This window comes from Choristoneura fumiferana, chromosome 6, assembly GCF_025370935.1.
Source record: "Choristoneura fumiferana chromosome 6, NRCan_CFum_1, whole genome shotgun sequence".
NCBI classification, from domain to species: Eukaryota; Metazoa; Arthropoda; class Insecta; order Lepidoptera; family Tortricidae; genus Choristoneura; species Choristoneura fumiferana.
The window spans coordinates 10,085,646-10,104,426 of NC_133477.1; the positions used below are offsets into that span (position 1 = coordinate 10,085,646).

Here is an 18,781-nt window from a genome sequence, read left to right on the forward strand (position 1 = left end):
TAACGGAACAGCTCCAACGATTTCGATGAAATTTGGTACCTATGTGGGGGTTTTCGGGGATGACAAATCGATCTAGCTTGGTGGTATCTCTGGGAAAACGCTTATTATCGAGTTTCAGCCCGTGCAAAGCTCGGTCGCCCAGGTACTATTTATTTATTTATATCGGGGATCTCGGAAACGGTCCTAACGATTTCGCTAAAATTTGTTATGTGGGATCTTTCGGTGGCAAACAATCGATAGAACTATTTTTTTAATATCACATATAATATGTAGGTATATATTTTTGTTATTATTATTTTTATTTGCATATCAGTTTACATTTTATTACTTTTAAAGATTATTATTTTTCGTATCTTCCCCAAAACAACACGATTTAACAAAAGAACTATAAGTAAAGCTCGATCACCTCGATACAGACATAAGGTTGCATTACATGAAATTGTACAAACAAATATTTGATTGGACACGATTGAACCTCCTGAATAGTTGAAAAGAAAATGCACCCTTCGCCAATTCGATGTTTACTTTAGCACCAGTATAAAATACAAAATCACGTAACCTAATACCAGAGCCAGAGTGAATGTCGAATGTGTATATTTACTTGAGATGAAGTACCCGTACTTATTAAGCATAATGGTGTCATTGATCATATTTTTTTCAGGTTGTTACGCGGAAAATGAAACTAAGCTATTTATGGTAGCCGATGTCGTCAGATCTATGCAGAGGCCGACGGCCGTGATCGCCATGCTTTGCTGGTCTTCACGTAAGAAAACTATAACAAGCCTAAAATAGATCAACTTACTTTAAAAAATTGGTAACATTTGTTTCCCTTTGACAGATAAATGTGCAAATACAATTATAAAATTTTATTCGACGTTTTTTTCCTCTCACAGGTATGGCTAGGCTATTGCCTAAAAAACTAAATAGTATGTCAGTTAGGTCATCAGAAAATATATGTTGGACACGTATATTTTCTCTTATCAATTAAACAAAAATATATGAAGATTATAGCCATTTAAAGTTCCGCATTAAGCTGCGCGTCCACTGCATCTGAATCGAGCCGTACGGAGCGGACAGATTACGTCACTATGTACTTTAAAAAAAGCTCGTACCTCAAAATATAATTTTTTATATAATATAATATTTTTTATTGTTATAACTGCGTCGTTTACATGTATAGTTTGAAGTCTCCTTGTAGGTAAGTAGGTTACCTGTTGCAGGAGACTCCATTTTTTTTGTTAGTTAACTTTATGAACATTATATCAAGGTTCAATTTTGTTGACGTATTAATTGATTTTATACTCGTATGTATACGAGATTTTTTCAAAGTAGTGACGATTTGTTGCTTTTTATATGTAGATTTCTATAGTAGGTACTGCGTGCACTGGTTCGGCATTTCTGCGCCAGAAATCTACTTATACAAAGCTTCGCGTCCACTGCATCGGAATCGAAGTGTACGCACTGTACGGAGCGGACGGATTTCTATGGCGCAGAAATGCTGATCCAGTGCACGCAGTAGGTACCATAGAAATCCATACAAACCTGTCCGCTCCGTACGTCTCGATTTCGATGCAGTGGACGCGCAGCTCAAAGCAACAAATCCGTCCGCTCCGTACGTTGCGTACGCTCCGATTCCGATCCAGACCTCCCGAACTTTAACACGCTTCGTCTTTATTATTTTTTGTTTGATTGACAAAAGAAAAAGTACAATCCAATGTTTTCTGATATTCTAACTGTGAGACTATGTATAGGTACTTAATAATTTATTTTCACCCAGGAAACTAATTGTAACCAGCATAGTATTTTTTCCTTTTTGACAGGTATGAATAAACAATTATATTCAGCATTAGGAGGCAACGTCACGCACATTACTTTGGTGCAGTTTTTAAAAACTGGTGCAATACCCCAACGGCATGCTCAAGATCAGCATATTTTTTTCCTAGCCGACTTGGATTGTCCAGGAATATCTTCGTATTTAGAATTGGTTTGTCTATTGAATAAAATCTGCTAGGTGTATGCGTTGATAGTAAAATCAATTAATAGTAGATTTTATAACTAGTGCATAAAACACCACATTTTAGCCGAGACATTTAAATCTACCCAAGCCGCAGGTGAGGGTTGATGCTTAAGTCGAAGGTAAATTAAGCTTTACGAACAAGTTATACACTCTGCTTTTCACTTCATTTGTGAGGAAATTAATAATAACATTATATCTTTGTTACGGGTTTTAGACCGTAATTAGTTTCCCCTTATTGAGCTTCTGATCCCGATATTTGGACGCAGTTGCGTATTTCATGATCATGGGGTCATAAATAAAGGTCATAAAAGGTAATCTACCCGAAATCATGCAACAGCGTCGAAATATAAAAGGTAATAACGATTTGCATCCCGTAAATAACAAATATATAAGGCAAACGTACGAGTGCTCGTCGCTGTCCGAGTAGTTTTGTCCTCTTTAATTTTATGTCATCAGCAGGTGAGGTGAATTGTTAAAAACATTCGTTGAATAAAATCTGTTTTAAATATTTATTTAATGGTCAAAAGTCACGTACTTCTTAGAAAAGAAACGAAAACGAAAATATTATATAAGTAGGTACCTAGATTTACATATTACCCTACTCCGATATATGAACTTGCTAATTTTTGTTTTTTTTTTTCATTTAATTTTATACATTTACAGAGCAGTTTAGAAAAATATTTTCGGTCGCCATTTCGTTGGCTTCTTGTCGGAAATGGGTACAATAGCGAGATAAACTTCATACCAAAAGCATTAGAAGGCGTCGATATATTGGCGGACTCAGAAGTCATTCTGGCTCAGCATTTGGGAGACGGATCATACGGATTACATCTAAGTGAGTGAGTGCATAATTTTGAAGAAAGAATTGAATATTTTTCTCATTTCAGTTATTTATTATCGCTAAGGCCAGGGGTCAACAACATTTTGAGATGGAAGAGCGAAAAGTTAGAATTTACAAATTATCTCTATCTAGCTTTTAAAGAACATATAAAAAATCTTTCAATAGGTATTTATAACAATTTCTTAAGGTTATGTTATAAAAAAATGGATTTAAAATAAAACGCTTTAAAATACGAAATCAAATAATTCACGTAGAAACTTAAAAATGTTTCTTTTGCAGAAAATAAATTAAGCTTATTAGGTACCTACCTACACCAATTTTGGCTAATATAATAAAATAATTAATCCAATAATATTATTATTGTTCTTTAATGAGAGCATTATGGCCTTACATGTATTTTGAAAGTTTAGCACCTACTAATAAAACATTAAAGTTATTATTTTTTCCTGAACTGAAGAGTCACAATTCTACATCAAAAGAGCCGCGTACCTATGCGTACGACTATCGAGCCTATCAAGTTGCCAAACCCTGGCCTCAGCTACCATTTTGTGTTCAATGATCACGCTCTTTACTCAAAGTATTATTTCATTCTCAGTTTACAAAGTAGGCCTCAACACGGAGTGGAAAAAAGAACTTTATGGCTCTTGGGACGAAAACAAAAGGCTCCAAACTACACTAATGGAACGCGAAATAGTTTTACGGAGACTAAATCTGGACAACTATGAAATATCAATTTGTTACGTCCTTACCGACAATGACAGCATTAACCATCTCTTTGACAATGTGTAAGACTCTTTAAATAAAGTTATAGCTTGAGATAAACGACAGGCTAGTTTCTAAAAAAAAAAATTGTCAGTCAGATTATAAGAAATTAAGATTGGTTTTTTGGAATCTTTTTGTATTTTTTATTTCAATTCCAAATTTTTACTTTTACGGTCATCCCGTAAAACGAAATTGAAAATACAAAACATAAGAAAAAAAATTGAAAATATAAGAAATTATTGGTCAATTTTTTATTTGTCTATTAAACAAAAATGATGAAGATATAGCCAGTTAAAGTCCCGCGTGCGTTTGCTACGCCGCGCGACACTTTTTAGCACGGTGTGACGTCATTAACTCTAACCCGAACTTTGACGCACTTCAGTTTGTCGTTTTTTGTTTATATGACAATAGAAATGTGTCCAATATTTTCTAATAGTTAATCTAACTGACGGACTTAAATAGCATACTATTTTTTTAATCAAGAAACTACCCAGTACAATAAATAAGCTTGTTTTACCGCCGGCGAGGAAACAATTGGCTATCGACTAGAGCTATAAACTAGCTCAGCGATATTCGCTCCGCGAATGTTAGCTTGGCGGCCGCCCCGCTCGAGCGAGTGGTGCGAGTAATCGCCCGTCGCACTCGAACACTCGCTCGCTTCAAAACTACACTCGCTTCTCGCTGCTCGTCCACTCGTTTCTAGTTTACTCGCTCTACTCGCTTCTCGCTCATCGTCGGCGGAGGAACAGTGCCTACCTCTTAGTCATTACATTGTTACGGAGTGCAAAACTGAACATGGATTGGATAGTAGGTATAACAAAATCGCAACAAGTAAAATTTATTATGATATTACGTTTGTGAAACAAATATGCTATGTTGCAAACAAACTAGTTTTAATCTTGTACCTACACTATTTTAAGTTTATTGCACTTTTATCTAATAGGTTAACCTTTAAGGGGGACTTGCACAACCAAAGTTAACAGTATGTCTGTATAAGATCGACTTAAATATAATGTTTTCTTTTACTAGACGCAGACAAGACATATTTTATTTTACCAATCTGTAATTATTTAAAAATAATGTGATTGTATGTAGTAAGGTACTTAACACAACACGTCTACGTTCAATAATAGAATTGAATTGTAACTTAGATAGAGGACCTAAGTCCTACCTAGGTCTTCTATCTAAGTTGTAGGCCCATATACATAAAGCAGTCTTTTTTTCAGAAATGATCACTTAGACACAATCACGAAAGCCAATTTTCCAACAACTAACCACTTACTCGATTTCCTGAATGCTACTAGAAAGTATATATTTGTTAATACTTGGGGCTACAGGCTCAATGGGACTTGGAATGGGATGACTGGATACCTGGTACGGGAAGAAGTTGAAGTTGGAGGTACGAAACGTACAGTCGAGAAAACAGGATGTACCAGGATGAAACCTTTGTGCTACTAATCTCATTTGCCAAAAAAAATCGTGGCGAAATTGATTAAGAAAAGGTTTCACCCTGGTAAGTGATTCGATTTCCATGACTGCAGAAATGAGGCACATGGAAATGAGGGATTTGACAAGCCAGTAGTTTTATTTATTTGTATGAAGGGATAATCTTTGGAATCAATGAAACATTTAATAGAAAATTTTACTGACCCAAATTAGCTTAGGCTGTTTATTATCTCGGAAAAAATGTCACAAAAAAGGTAACCTAGGTACTATACGTACAAAAACCATGGAAATAATTATCTACCAGTTTGAAGTCGGAGCCTTAGCACGAGCCAGCAGGAGTGGACCTACGCCTACCTCGCCTATACATACAATTTATTCAGTCACTCCGGCTGACTCGTGCTGAGGCACCGACTTTAATCTGGTAGAAAAATATTTTCGCGTTTTTTGTAGTCGGTTCAATGCTTTGTTATAATTTTTTTCTTGCTTTTCAGTGGAAATACATTAAGATACCTACAATAGTTTAATGTCTTAACTGCTCGTCACCGATACAGAGACGTTCATTATTGAGGAGTCCTGGTGCTTCACCACCTATTCCATTTCACCATATTATTATGCATTACTACGAGCACAAATTGCTTAGCAACTGTGTTAAATCATAGAGTACATTTTACCTATATCTATATATCCTCATTTCTAGTGCCAAGATAAAGTTATAAACAAAGTTTCATTGATGTACATATTTTGCCGCCAAAATATTCTATTTTTCCTGTGCTATTGTCCGGGTTCTCGTAGATGCGGCACTATCCATTAAAGTGGAATGTTTAAGCAAATTAATTCTGTATTTCATCGAATATCCTTAAATATTCTACAGGTTCACCGATGTTTTTCACAACCGAAAGAATGACGATTGTTGATTACATATGGAGCCCTACCCCGACGAGGTCGAAATTCATTTTCCGCCAGCCAAAGCTATCTTATGAGACCAACCTGTTCATTCTCTCATTCCGGGCAGCTGTATGGTACTGCACCATAGGGCTACTTATTATGCTAGTCTTGGCTATATTCGTAGCTGCGCATTGGGAATGGAAGAAAACACACAGGCATGAAAATATGAAGGTAAGTATCAGTAGTATTACGTAGACGCCAGATTTTGACTCTTTAGAACCAAGTACGATTTGAAGGGTCCACGGAAAGAACATGCTTAGTCACCTTTTTTTAAATTGAGATTTTAATCTCAAAATGTAGAGCTCACAAAGTACTATGACTTACCACTGAATTAAATAATCTGAGAACAATATAAAATCTATTTTTTATCTTTTAAATAAATGGTAACCATAGTAATACGGTATTTGACTATTTTGTATATGTTTTAGAAATGAAAACTACACAATGCCTGTTATCGAATAGAAAAACAATTTTTAAGCTACTGATTCATTTGTGCATTCAGTCTCAATTAATCAGCCATAGTCCCATTAGTCCACTGCAGTGCTGGACTACCTACTTAGGCTCCTTCATGTAACGGCTTCCAGCCACTGCCAACTGTCATTATGACACAGGCACTAATACTCGTTTTGGGCTAGCACCAGAGCATTGATCCCATTCTAATTAAAGTTTTATGTTTGTGACAAATGCGGTTACCTGCTGGTGCTTTAGCGTAAAGATCTTGAATCCTATATATACAGTCGAGGGCATAAATATCTATGTATACAGCCATAACGTCAAATTTTAATATGGTTTGTGGTGTAAAGGCACATGTAAAGGTGTATATATATTTTTAACGTCTTGGTAACGTACATAGTTATACTTTGCTCTTGACTGTACAAAGATCACATGAGCAACAGCTATAGAAGTAGGTACTTATGTGATTTAATGAACAATAATACGTTTTATTACAGAGCGAGACCGACCCTAGTATCTTAAGAGCGAGTTTAATGGACGTTATTCTTTTGATTTTGGGTGCGGCGTGTCAGCAGGGTAGTACGGTAGAACTAAAAGGTAAGCCAAAAAAAATAATACGCATGCCTTTTTTATTAATTATCATCTATTTTTTATTCTGCACGAAGAGTATCTAAGCCTTAACCATTAAACGAAATTGCGGTTACATATTAATTTATAACTTAGATTATTTTAAGTATATAAGTATAAATACTTTCAGGTTCCTTAGGCCGAGTAGTGATGTTGGTACTGTTCCTGGCGCTTATGTTCCTGTATACTTCGTATGCGGCCAATATCGTAGCACTGTTGCAGTCCAGCTCCTCCCAAATAAAAACTCTTGACGATCTCCTGCATTCCCGTATTCAATTCGGCGTCCATGACACGGTCTTCAATAAGTATTACTTTTCAGTGAGTCCTTTTTTTTAACCAAAAGCGGGGTGTTATAAGTTTGACCTCTATGTTTGTCTGTGTGTCTGTCTGTGGCATTGTAGCTCTTAAACGGGTGGACAAATTCGAAAGGTGGTGATATATTTGTAAGTATACTTAACAAAAAATTAATTCTTTTATTTTCACAGACGGCTACTGAACCTGTCAGAAAGGCCATTTATGAAACAAAAGTGGCGCCTCGCGGCTCCAAACCTAGATTCATGTCTATGGAAGAAGGCGTAAAGAAAATGCAAAAGGTTAACCGTCATTAAAACTTAATGAGGCTTTTAAAGCAGCTAAGTATTCACTGTAAAAATTTAACATCAAAACAAATGAGCTTCAAAAGGTGTTTGTTTAAAAAGGAAAGTAAAACCACTGAGAAAGTCAAACTCACCTACTTTTTCAGGGTTTATTCGCTTTCCACATGGAAACAGGTGTCGGCTACAAATTCGTCGGAAAGTACTTTCAGGAATCTGAGAAATGTGGTCTGAAAGAGATACAATACTTGCAAGTTATAGACCCGTGGTTGGCTGTTAGGAAAAATACACCTTTTAAAGAAATGTTCAAAATAGGGTGAGTAGCAGGTATTATTCAGATCACATCGAACATCAAACAAAACTGTTTTGGAATCATCCTTACTAGTATTATAATTTTAGAAACAGGGCCCAATAGATAACAAATTGCAAGCTAATAATATTAGCGATTTTGTATTGAAATTCACTAATACCTACTAAATATTTGCTGGTAATTTGTTACGCAATTGGGCCCAGTCAGGTTGATAATAAATTGTAAGCAATAACGACATAATGTACCTAACTAAAGGTATGCATTATTTATTTTTGAACTTAGTAAAGTTGATGTTGTTTTCCCGAATACAACAGCTAATTTATAGTTATTAAACTATTTTGAAAAGTGAAGACCTTATTTAGAAAATTGTGCCCGTACAAAGCTGGGGCGGGACGCTTGTTTCTTATAAATAAAGTACCTAACAACAGAAAACGCCAATTAAAGTTAACATTTTGTATTGAAATTGGGCTCTTTAATTTTTAAATTTTTAGGGCCCCGAGATACAGGCTCCTGCCTAGTTCGGGGTCCGCCGGATATTTCACTGTGCGAATATTTTCAATATTGTATTATAAATAAATTTATTCTTATTCTAATTTCAGAACTAAACGAATTCAAGAGCATGGACTACAGAACAGAGAGAATCATTTGATGTACGAAAAGCGACCTAAGTGCTCGGGCGAAGGGGGCAGTTTCGTGTCCGTTGGCATGGTAGACTGCTACCCGGCTCTTTTGGTGTTATCGTATGGTACCATTATAGCTATTGTGTTACTTTTCATGGAAATCTTGAGCGCCAAAAAAAAAATTAACTTCAGAAAAATTTGTCATAGCAACACTGAAGCTGAAGAATAGTAATCGTATTGTTCAAAGAGTAGAGGTCAAAAATAACCTTATTAAGTAGGTATGATATTTACCTCATTCGCATCGAAAAACTTTGAAATAAAAAGAAGGTATGTTTCAGTAGGAACCTATCGATGCTCAAATAATTGTATGTCGCCGGATGAAAATTCGAGCGTTTTGACCGCTCGCATATACGTCATTACCGTTCCACGATTATAGTACATTGTGCATTATGAGGCGTAAGAAGAGGATTACTAACGAGAATATATCGTCGTATCCCACGAAAAGTGGCGTAATTGCAAAACAGCAACTTTTCAGGAGCAGCTTTTTTGTGTTTATTAAAAATAATAACAAAGATATTGATATTTTTTTGTTTTAGTATCATGAATTAACATCCTGTGGTTGGTCTAGAAAAAAAAAATTGGTAATAATAATAGAATTTACAATAGTTATGTCCCTTAATTCCTTATTCTCCGTTGTATTTACCCTCGAAAGCACCAAACTTTGGTTCTTAGGAATGTTGTGGCCTTTTTCGTCGGAAATGTTGAGGTCGCAATCGCCATTAAGTCATTTCTCAATTAAAAAATTGCTGGTTAACCATTTTCATCGCTCAAGAAAATAATTAGTTTTTAAAGAAAATGTACAATTTGAATATTAAAATAAACAAAAAAAATTAAAGATATAAAATCTTTAATAAAATCCGAGTTATTTTAAGAAAATAGTAACACTATTAAAAAAACAATTAAATTACCTCTCAGGCATTAAAAAATATTATAATAGGTAATTAATAAAAAAAAAACACTGTTCTTCTCTTGTTAATCTTTAGATCAGATAATTAACTTTAGGAATATAGAAAAACACAAAAATATAATTGCTTCTTAAATCTCAAATAAAATATTATAATAGTAATTAATAAAAAAACACTGTTCTTCTCTTGTTAATCTTTAGATCAGATAATTAACTTTAGGAATATAGAAAAACACAAAAATATAATTGCTTCTTAAATCTCAAATAAGTATAAAAGAAAGTAAGTAAGAAATTAAGTGTAAGTAGCAATATTTAAAAAAAAAACAGTTAAATCGCCTCTCAGACCATAAAAAAAACTCAATACACTGTACTTCTCGTATTAATCTTAAAACATTGTTTTTTTTATACAGTATAGGCTTGCGTTTGGCCACAATCACTCAATCACGCCTGATGGAAAGCGAGGATGAGGCCTACGTACGATGGAGCACGCTTGTCTAGTAAATGCTCATTCACCCTGGACTTGAAAGCGGCCAAATTGTAGTGTTCAGGAAACACAGTCGCAGGCAGGGAATTCCACTCTTTTGCTGTGCGGTTGATGAAGGAAGAGCGAAAACGCTTTGTGCGGATTTTGTAATACTGACAACGTAAGGGTGGAGACCCCGCCTACTTCTGGTCGACCTGTGGAAGAAAGGAGCAGGTGGAATAAGGTCGTGCAATTCCGAAGCACATTCTCCGAAATGTAGCCTGTAGAATACCGACAGGTAAGCCACTCTTCTGCGATGACGAAGGCTCTGACGACAAAAATCCGCGTCGCAGGCGATGCCGATGAGCCTCATGTCTGCGCTAATTGAGATCACTGATAATGAACTTTAGTAACATCATCATCAGCCGGAAGACGTTCACTGTTGAACAAAGGCCCCCCCCCCACATAAGACCGCCACAATCAACGATAACTCTTGCATCCACCTGATGGGAGGCCTTCCAACGCTTCGTCTTCCGGTTCGTGGTCGCCACTCGGGGACTTATCTCCCCCAACGGTTATCTGTTCTTCGAGCGATGTGACCCGCCCATTGCCACTTCAACTTGCATTATTTTTCCAGCTATGTCGGTGACTTTAGTTCTTGGACGAATTTCCGTATTCCGGATTCTATCGCGCAAAGAAACTCCTAGCATAGCTCTCTCCATAGCTCGTTGCGTGACTCTGAGCCTCTCTAAAAGGCCAACAGCCAAGGACCACGTCTCAGCGCCATAAGTCGTCACTGGCAACACACACTGGTCGAAGACTCTAGTCTTCAGGCACTGCGAAATATTGGACGAGAAGATATTACGAAGTTTCCCGAACGCTGCCCATCCGAGTTACATTCTTCGGGTGATCTCTTTGTCAAAGGTGAACCTACCCAATTGGACAACTTGTCAAAGATAAACATAGTGGTCAGCAACTTAGTGTATCGTTACCATCGATAACCGGCACGGGTGTGACATGGACATTTGACATGATTTTAGTCTTGTCCATGTTCATTTTAAGATCCACCTGTTGGGAGACGATACTAAGGTCACTGAGCATATTATTGAGCTCCTCCAGCGACTCTGCCATTATGACTATATCATCCGCAAAACGAAGATGGGTGATGTACTCGCCGTTGATATTGATGCCGAACCTGTTCCAGTCCAAGAGCTTGAAAACTTCCTTCAACGCATTTGTGAACAGTTTCGGAGAAATAACGTCTCCCTGTCTCACACCTCGCTGCAGTTGGATTGGTTGAGTGCTCTCGTCCTACAACCGGATCGTCATAGTGGCGTTGCTGTACAAACTCTATAACACCTCGATGTATCTATAATCAATATGGCACCGCTGAAGAGACTGCATTACAGCCCAGGTCTCGATTACATCGAAGGCTTTTTCATAGTCCACAAACGCTAAACATAGTGGCCGATTATACTATTCGGTCTTAAAATTGTTTTGTTCTGTTTCTTCTATACTTATAACGAGCTCGGGCAAATTCACATTATTGTTGAATTCTAAAATTACTTCTGATTTAATTTGAAGGTAAAAACTCGATCTCTTGTTTACAATCCGGTGGCATTGGAGACTCAATAGGTTTGCTTTCTTTCATATAAATTGTGGATACAAAAACAGCCTACAGAAAGGTAAATTTAAAGTCTTATTTATAGTAAAATCTTTGTTAAATGATAAAATGAAAATCATAAAAAAGCCTCTATGGACTTTAGGACTCATATAGTTTAAATAAAATTAAGTGTTATTTTTAACTTTAATTTGATGAAAACACATCGAAAACCAAAATTACTTTCGTTTACTGTTCAAATTCACCAATAAACCTAATTTTATAACACTTAAACACATTAATTAAAGCAAAATAATTATTTTGTCGTAGAATAAAGACACAAATGCCATTATGGCTTCTTCTCTTCCATACATTAGCTTTTTTTCGATTCCGCAGAAAAATGCTACAATCAGCACAAGGGCCTTGTTCTGCGTTTTACGAAGATTATGACAGTGTAAATTAAAAATACGTTCTATTATAGCTCAGCAATTATAAAAAGATATAAGGAAGTAATTATTTATTACTCGATCTCAAAATATGTGTGTATGTTGTAATTTACTACCTATTGTCAACTCTTTTATGACTTTTCTTTTCTCAACTACATTATATTTTACGACTAAATGCACTATTTTCCGAGCTCGACGTTTCATTATAGGTGGAGTTCTTAACGCTGGTAGTTAAAATTAATATGAAAAATATCCAATGTGACACGAAAACTAGCCATACAAATGCTATATACTAGTCACTACCTATTTAAAGTCTTAATACTTCCAATACGCAAGACTATAGCGCTCACAATCGCAGTCCGCGGAGTAATGAATGAGCGGCGCTTGTGCCCCCACCCGGCACCGCACGCGCGCGGTTCGCGCCTCAAAGAATAGCCCTAATGGCGATAGTGGCTTTTATTTACGTCAAATTTTGCCGCCAGGAAATAGTGGCCTTTTAATAAAATTGAATATCAAGAAAAGTTTTCAACTTATAAAGACAATTATTACACTCAAAGATGCCTAATTTAATGTAGAATGTAAAAATGAAATAAAAGAAAAAAGCCCTTATGATCATAGGGGCAGTTTTCGGGGATACGACGATATTACTGACTCAAGTTTGTAATCCCCTTACGGCCCGTGATACATACAATGATTTTCATCACATTGCGAGGAAAAAAATGCAAAAAATTAAATTATTTTGTGTCTAAGCACTTCGGCAAACACAGCTTGGCAAAAGAAAGACGCTATAAAAACAAATGAATGAAATAATTGCTACCCGCCAATACAGGAGGCTACAACAAAATTCGAAAATCGAAGTTCGTATCGTACCGTTTTCCTCTCACTCTCGTATTAAATAATATTTGCCTCAGCGAAACGATACGAACTTCTATTTTCGAATTGCGTAGTAGCCCCCCCTTTCACTTTTTTCGAGTCGTGTACCATAGATAATGCTACGCTAATTATTCCAACATGATAAAAAAGTATTTACTTAAATTATTGCAAAACAATTTAATATAAATATAACGAAGTTTCATGATGCGTGGATTTTTTTTGGTGTAAAATTGGGTTATACACCTAGCTAAGTTTTAAAGATGTAAATAAAACTTTGGCTGACTTGAAAACCTCTTTAGTCTTTTTAAAACTAAAGTCATAAGTCCCTTGAGAAGAAAAATTATATGAAATCCATAATTCCCGCGGGAACAATTGAGGCCATTGTCATTTAGTGTACAGGCATGGAATAACATCATTGACGAGCAAGTGTGATGAAAAAGTACAAAAACGGAACGACAAGTTGTAAAATTTTTGATCTCACTATATTTAGCTGTAGTTTTCATAAAAATTAACCCCGAGCATCCCTTTTAATAATATTTGACGAAACGGTGGCTAATAAAAAAAACGCGGCTAAATTGCTGAATATTTACCCGAATCTCCTTTATCCTCCTAGTGCGTTGTTGTCAAATCGTTGCCTAGTGAGTTAGCTGTCTACATATTATACTAGGTGTCTTAAATTACATCCGGAATATTTCAGCGGTTAGGTAGTTGAGTTGGCTAGACATCCACCCCTGTAAATGTTCTTTAGGTTTCTTGATCATTTTGATCTGGTGGTAGCGGGATAGGGCTTTAGCTGTGGCAGTGTCAAGTATTTTTATAAAATTACTAAGAAAAATTAAAAAAAAATAGTTACCTACTTATCATATTAACTAGCTGTATGTTATAGTAGCAATCCGTTTTTTATTGTGATTACTTATAAGATTTTATTATTGCTGTAAGTGTTCATTATAAAGCAAGGAATCTTGACCAACGAAGGAAGTAATTAATATTTACTCAAACATGAAGGCGGGAAACCCAGTTGATTCACAGATAGGTGTGTATACTTACCCATGTACTAAATAGAATTAACAGCTAATTGTGTGCCTATAATAAGTGCAGCTGTATGTATTATTTCAGTACCGCGCGGCGTTAGAAATTATAATTTATCATAAATTCATAATGTATTTCGTCGTTTGTCAATGCATCTTTCTTTACTATTGTGCTATTGTATAATAAATAATTTACAGATACCTACACAGTTCAATTTACTTAATCAGAATTTAAATAAATGATGGCAGGCATCTTTCGTTTAGATTTTTGGTCTTTTATTTGTGTGGGATAGTATGTATGTGAACTCTGTCGTTGTGGAAGAATACACTCTATGAGTAATTGACTGGCAGCTGGGCACTAAATGCAAAAAAAAAAACAGTAAACTATACAAAAATGTTATCCTAATTTAGGTAGCTCCCTTTGTTTGATGATTTTTAAAAAGCAACCGAACGATTAACGCTGTTTATTTTGCTTAATTCAATTAAGACTAAGGTTAGAATTGAATGAGTTTAATTAATTTGTTTTTATATAAATTTTTTTGTTAGATCAACTTGCTGAAATAATTTGTTTGGAAATAGCAAAATGCTTTATTTATTCAGTTACCAAATCCATTAAAAGTCAGAAATTGTTTATATCGTACACCAAAAGTATTTTTTTTTAAATTACTTCCTACTTGTTTTTAGACAAAAACTTATATTATAACAATGGTCTTTAATTATCTAAGTAACAATGTGCACATATCTACCTACTCTATGCCTCCAAATGATGGTAACAGAGCCAAAAAAGTCCTCCGCTGCTATTTTTTTTTTCAGATGGACTTTAGGAACACAAAATGGTTAGATAACGGGAAGAAGCAAAACGCCAGTACGTATTTAAATTATACAGTTTAAAATGACACGCATGGGAGGCTCATTTCAAGAGATTTTCAAGCCCTAAGAAAACTCTTGCAATCAGGCGCATATGAGTGCATAGGCATTCGATGTATTTATTATTTCGTACTAGCTTTTTGACGATACGATACGTCATAATGAGATTGTTTATAAAATGATTAAGTAGATAGTAGCTGTTGTTTCTTGGACAAAAGGTGAAGCTATTTATGTGAGCTAGCGATTCTGAGAGTGTGAGTGAGCAGCAGCGCTCTCTTTGTCAATTAATACGAACTCCGGATTCCAGCACCACCTATTTTCCTAAGAAAGTCGGATTATTCGTGGTGGATACTTTGTCTGTTCGTTCGTGGTTCGTTTGATGAACGATTGCGGTTTTTTTCGCACTAGTTCCTTTCGCAGTAGCATCTTCAGTTCTTGCAAAGGAACAAAGACGTTCTTCTTTCAAGTCTTGTAAAGTAAGTAAGGCGAAAAAAAACGCTATAGGTAGTTTCTTCGAAAGAACAGCCAAAGGAATTACCGCGAATAATAATCCAGAAAGTCGTCATGAAGGTTCACTATTTATTCTAAACCAACTAGGTACCACGATCGCCCAGTCAAGAGGAGAGAGTCGTATTAGGAGGGTGGGAGAGAAGCTATTAAAATGTGGTATAACGTAAATTACACTCACTGTAGAAATTATTAAATACATTCTATTTACATGTAATAGAGTAGGTACCTACCTACCGATGCAATGACAAGAAATAAGTAGGTACGTCACTATTGTTAAAGATCGATGATTAGACAAGGGCTTCAGGTACTTCCTGCAGAGATTTTATGACAAAATTATGCGAATTAATCGATAACTTTTCTGTGAATCAGACCAAGCAATATTACACTTTATGCGAACGACATTAAAACAACATTTTTTGATTCACAAATAAGTTGATCAGTCTGTATTTTGATTAGTTATCATTAGCGTTGACAATTGAGATATCAGGAAATTACTTGCTTTCAGTATGTAACTAGTGTTTGTGGCAATATGTATACGCAAGTGTTGTTGTTAGTGCTTTGTGCCTTTGTTGGGAAGTCTGTAGGTAAGTTTCACTAAATGCTCTTGGCTATAACCAATCAGCTAGTAGGTACTGTGCCTAGAGAATCTCGTCATGCTCAATGAAAGTATTGGCTGGATTTGATTTGTAAGAAAGTATTTTTTTCCGTTTTTTTTTACCACAAAGCTTCAGTATACGGCGCTTGAGTTAAGATTTGTGCTCACACGTAGAGGTATTCAAGTTCACACTTTGTCCTATGGGTTGCCTTGCAAAGGTAGGGATTCTTAAGTTCATATACGAGGCGTATTCAAGACAAGCACAACAAAGCCTAATCAAGACTTAAAACTATCGTAATAGTCAAAATACCACAAACGGGACTTATCACGCTAATACACACGAGTAATATATTTACCTCGACACGTCTACCTACTCGTGACCACGGCCACTGTAATGTGGTTGAAACGTCGAGGTAAATATTACTCGTGTGTTTTAGTGTGATAGGTAAGTTTGTGGTATTGACTATGAGTTGAAATCACGAAAGTTTAAAACATTAAGCTATCGTAATGTTCTTATAATGTTTCATATTCAACAATGTAGATCACTTTTATTTTCTACGAAAAGGTTACAATCTCTACCGTGGTGTAAAAACTAGCCAAGGCTTTGTTTCGCCTGTCTTGGCATCTCCTGATATTTAATTTGGAAATGCATCCCCATAGAATGGAGCGCGAATATCAATTTATGTGTGTGTGTGTGTGTTATTCGCAGGATTTATATGCGTACGTGCGTAAGTACCAAACTCTAGTGTGGACGCCGGACTCAATTAAAGTGCACGTATCTACCAGAGGGTATTTAGAAGTTGGGACACTATAACTTTTTCAATATAACTATAACTTTTTACCATGCTACTTCGCGATCACACGTGTAGGACAACTACACTTAGGTATGCGAAACACGTGTCTTTCATGCAGGGACTCTACTCCTCCATTTCCAGGTAAATCGACATTATGTCGCATGGACTCAACTTTTACAAAGACCACACAAGACGCTCGAAATTTCAATCAATCCCAGGCCCGCACTGATGTATTAAACTCGGGATTTATTTAGGCAGTTCGTTCGCCGACTTAGGACAAAGGTAGCGATCCTCAGTCTGGGTCGTGGCTGGTTCAACAGGTATCCATTGCTTTACAGACAGACAATGCAGTCAGTATAAATGTCGTAGACTTGCATGAACCTGGCACGATACAGAGGTGGGAAATGATTTTAGGTTAGGCTTTAATGTATGTTATTATTAAAAAAAAATATGTTCGTTACGTAGGTCTAAACGTATTGCAGGTGACCTAAGATGCTACGCGTGCACGTTTTCCTCCGTTGACTCTGACCGCTCGTGCTTGACGGTCACGAATGATACACTTTCTGTGGATTGCCCTTATCAATATTGCACCATCATGCGGCAGGAATTTATGGTAAGTGACAGGCATAAGTACTAATCCTAGTCTGCTTAGTGACACCCTCGAATATATATAATCTTCTCTTGTAAGAGCGCAATCAGTGAACATTAGAGCGAGTGAAATTATTGCTATTAATTGATCGTAGGCGTTTAAATTTTTTAGCTATGCCAATTCCAACACTGTTCTCGGACACTATTTTCAATGAAATAGATAAACCTTTCTTAGCTTCTTTTAGATAAAAGTTTTTCTATAATCTACTTGTGACCACGGCCATTGTAATATGGTCGAAACGTTGAGGTAAATATTACCTGTGTGTTTTAGCGTGTCCTGTTTGTGGTATTTTGGCTATAAATGTTTTTCTTTGTTCTTTCTTTCTTTATCATGAAATCTTTTTACTGACGCTATTTCTCTCTATTTTTAAATACGGAGAGGTGCCCTATCTCCGTCTCAGAGTGAATGAATATATTATAGGTTTTTCGTTTCCACTCAGGATCCTATTGGAGAAGTAGCTAGTTTCACTAGAGGATGTGAAGAATCACCGGACTACCTCAATCATGACATTACGGACTCTACATTCCGGACTTACTATCGAGCTTGCACTAGTGACCTTTGCAACATAGGTAAGGGGACAATCATTTAATTTTGTACAGTCGAGAACAATAAACAACATACCACTGGGAACCTTTTCATAATCAATTTCGCTATGATTTCTTTGTCATAAATGTATATGGGATGTCAACATGACATTATAAGCACAAAGGTTCCACCCTCGAATGTGAGTCAGTTTCATTGACTGTAGCTTCCTAAATTACTTTTAAAGTTATTCGACGTTAAGTTTACCATAGATAGTGACTTGTGTGCCTAGTCCCTATATTGTGTTTACTTCGAATGTAAAAGTGTAAAGATAAGTACTTATTGACCCAACTGAGTTGATTTCGCCGTATAAATATACTTCAATAGGTACCTACGTAACATTATAGACTTATAAACGTACCTACCTAGGTATCTACATACCCATTCATACTAAACAAATGAACGCACTAAACGTACCTAAGCTAAACGTGATTTACGAAAAAAATTGTTTTATAGGTGACGGTATTCAGTCGGTGGTGGGAGGCAGCCTAAACCCTAACCCGGAATATGTTGGAGATAACCTCTTGGTGCCAGGGACACGCGACGGCGCCACCACGGTCAAAATCAGTTCAGGTTTAATTTTGTCGCTGTTAATAATGAATTTGTATTGCCAGTAATAAATGGATTGTGTTATCAAGTAAATTTTCTTTACGAATAGCCTAAATTTAACCTTTATTTTAATCATTGATCTTTAAAAGTCAATTTAACGAATATACTACTTCGAGGGTTAGCATAACATGACGCGACACGATAGACACAATATTCTCGTACCTTTTTAAATGCGCGTATTTTCTAT

The 18,781-nt window shown here is 36.1% G+C and overlaps 2 protein-coding genes across 2 annotated transcripts; both read left to right on the forward strand.

The window, feature by feature from the left end:
* The first annotated feature begins 573 nt into the window (after positions 1–573).
* On the forward strand, positions 574–9,196 carry LOC141428628 (ionotropic receptor 75a-like). Its single transcript, XM_074088632.1, has 11 exons — positions 574–763; positions 1,821–1,984; positions 2,681–2,852; positions 3,454–3,643; positions 4,847–5,019; positions 5,938–6,182; positions 6,962–7,061; positions 7,222–7,409; positions 7,577–7,684; positions 7,834–8,000; positions 8,594–9,196. The coding sequence occupies exons 1-11, from the start codon at positions 607–609 to the stop codon at positions 8,841–8,843; spliced, it is 1,914 nt and encodes a 637-aa protein (XP_073944733.1). The 5' UTR covers positions 574–606; the 3' UTR covers positions 8,844–9,196.
* A 6,662-nt stretch (positions 9,197–15,858) lies between these two features.
* LOC141428630 (uncharacterized) lies at positions 15,859–18,627 on the forward strand. Its single transcript, XM_074088633.1, has 4 exons — positions 15,859–15,949; positions 17,237–17,367; positions 17,843–17,972; positions 18,442–18,627. Exons 1-4 carry the CDS (start codon positions 15,895–15,897, stop codon positions 18,600–18,602), a joined length of 477 nt encoding a protein of 158 aa, XP_073944734.1. The 5' UTR covers positions 15,859–15,894; the 3' UTR covers positions 18,603–18,627.
* Positions 18,628–18,781: the final 154 nt, after the last annotated feature.

Excerpts from the sequence above, each read along its gene's own strand:
- LOC141428630 (XM_074088633.1), top strand. The coding sequence starts at position 15,895 with ATGTATACGCAAGTGTTGTTGTTAGTGCTTTGTGCCTTTGTTGGGAAG. Across the intron at positions 17,368-17,842 it reads TCATGCGGCAGGAATTTATG|GATCCTATTGGAGAAGTAGC; the intron begins GTAAGTGACAGG and ends GTTTCCACTCAG. Across the intron at positions 17,973-18,441 it reads TAGTGACCTTTGCAACATAG|GTGACGGTATTCAGTCGGTG; the intron begins GTAAGGGGACAA and ends ATTGTTTTATAG.
- LOC141428628 (XM_074088632.1), top strand. The coding sequence starts at position 607 with ATGAAGTACCCGTACTTATTAAGCATAATGGTGTCATTGATCATATTT. Across the intron at positions 5,020-5,937 it reads GGAAGAAGTTGAAGTTGGAG|GTTCACCGATGTTTTTCACA; the intron begins GTACGAAACGTA and ends AATATTCTACAG. Across the intron at positions 7,685-7,833 it reads GCGTAAAGAAAATGCAAAAG|GGTTTATTCGCTTTCCACAT; the intron begins GTTAACCGTCAT and ends CTACTTTTTCAG.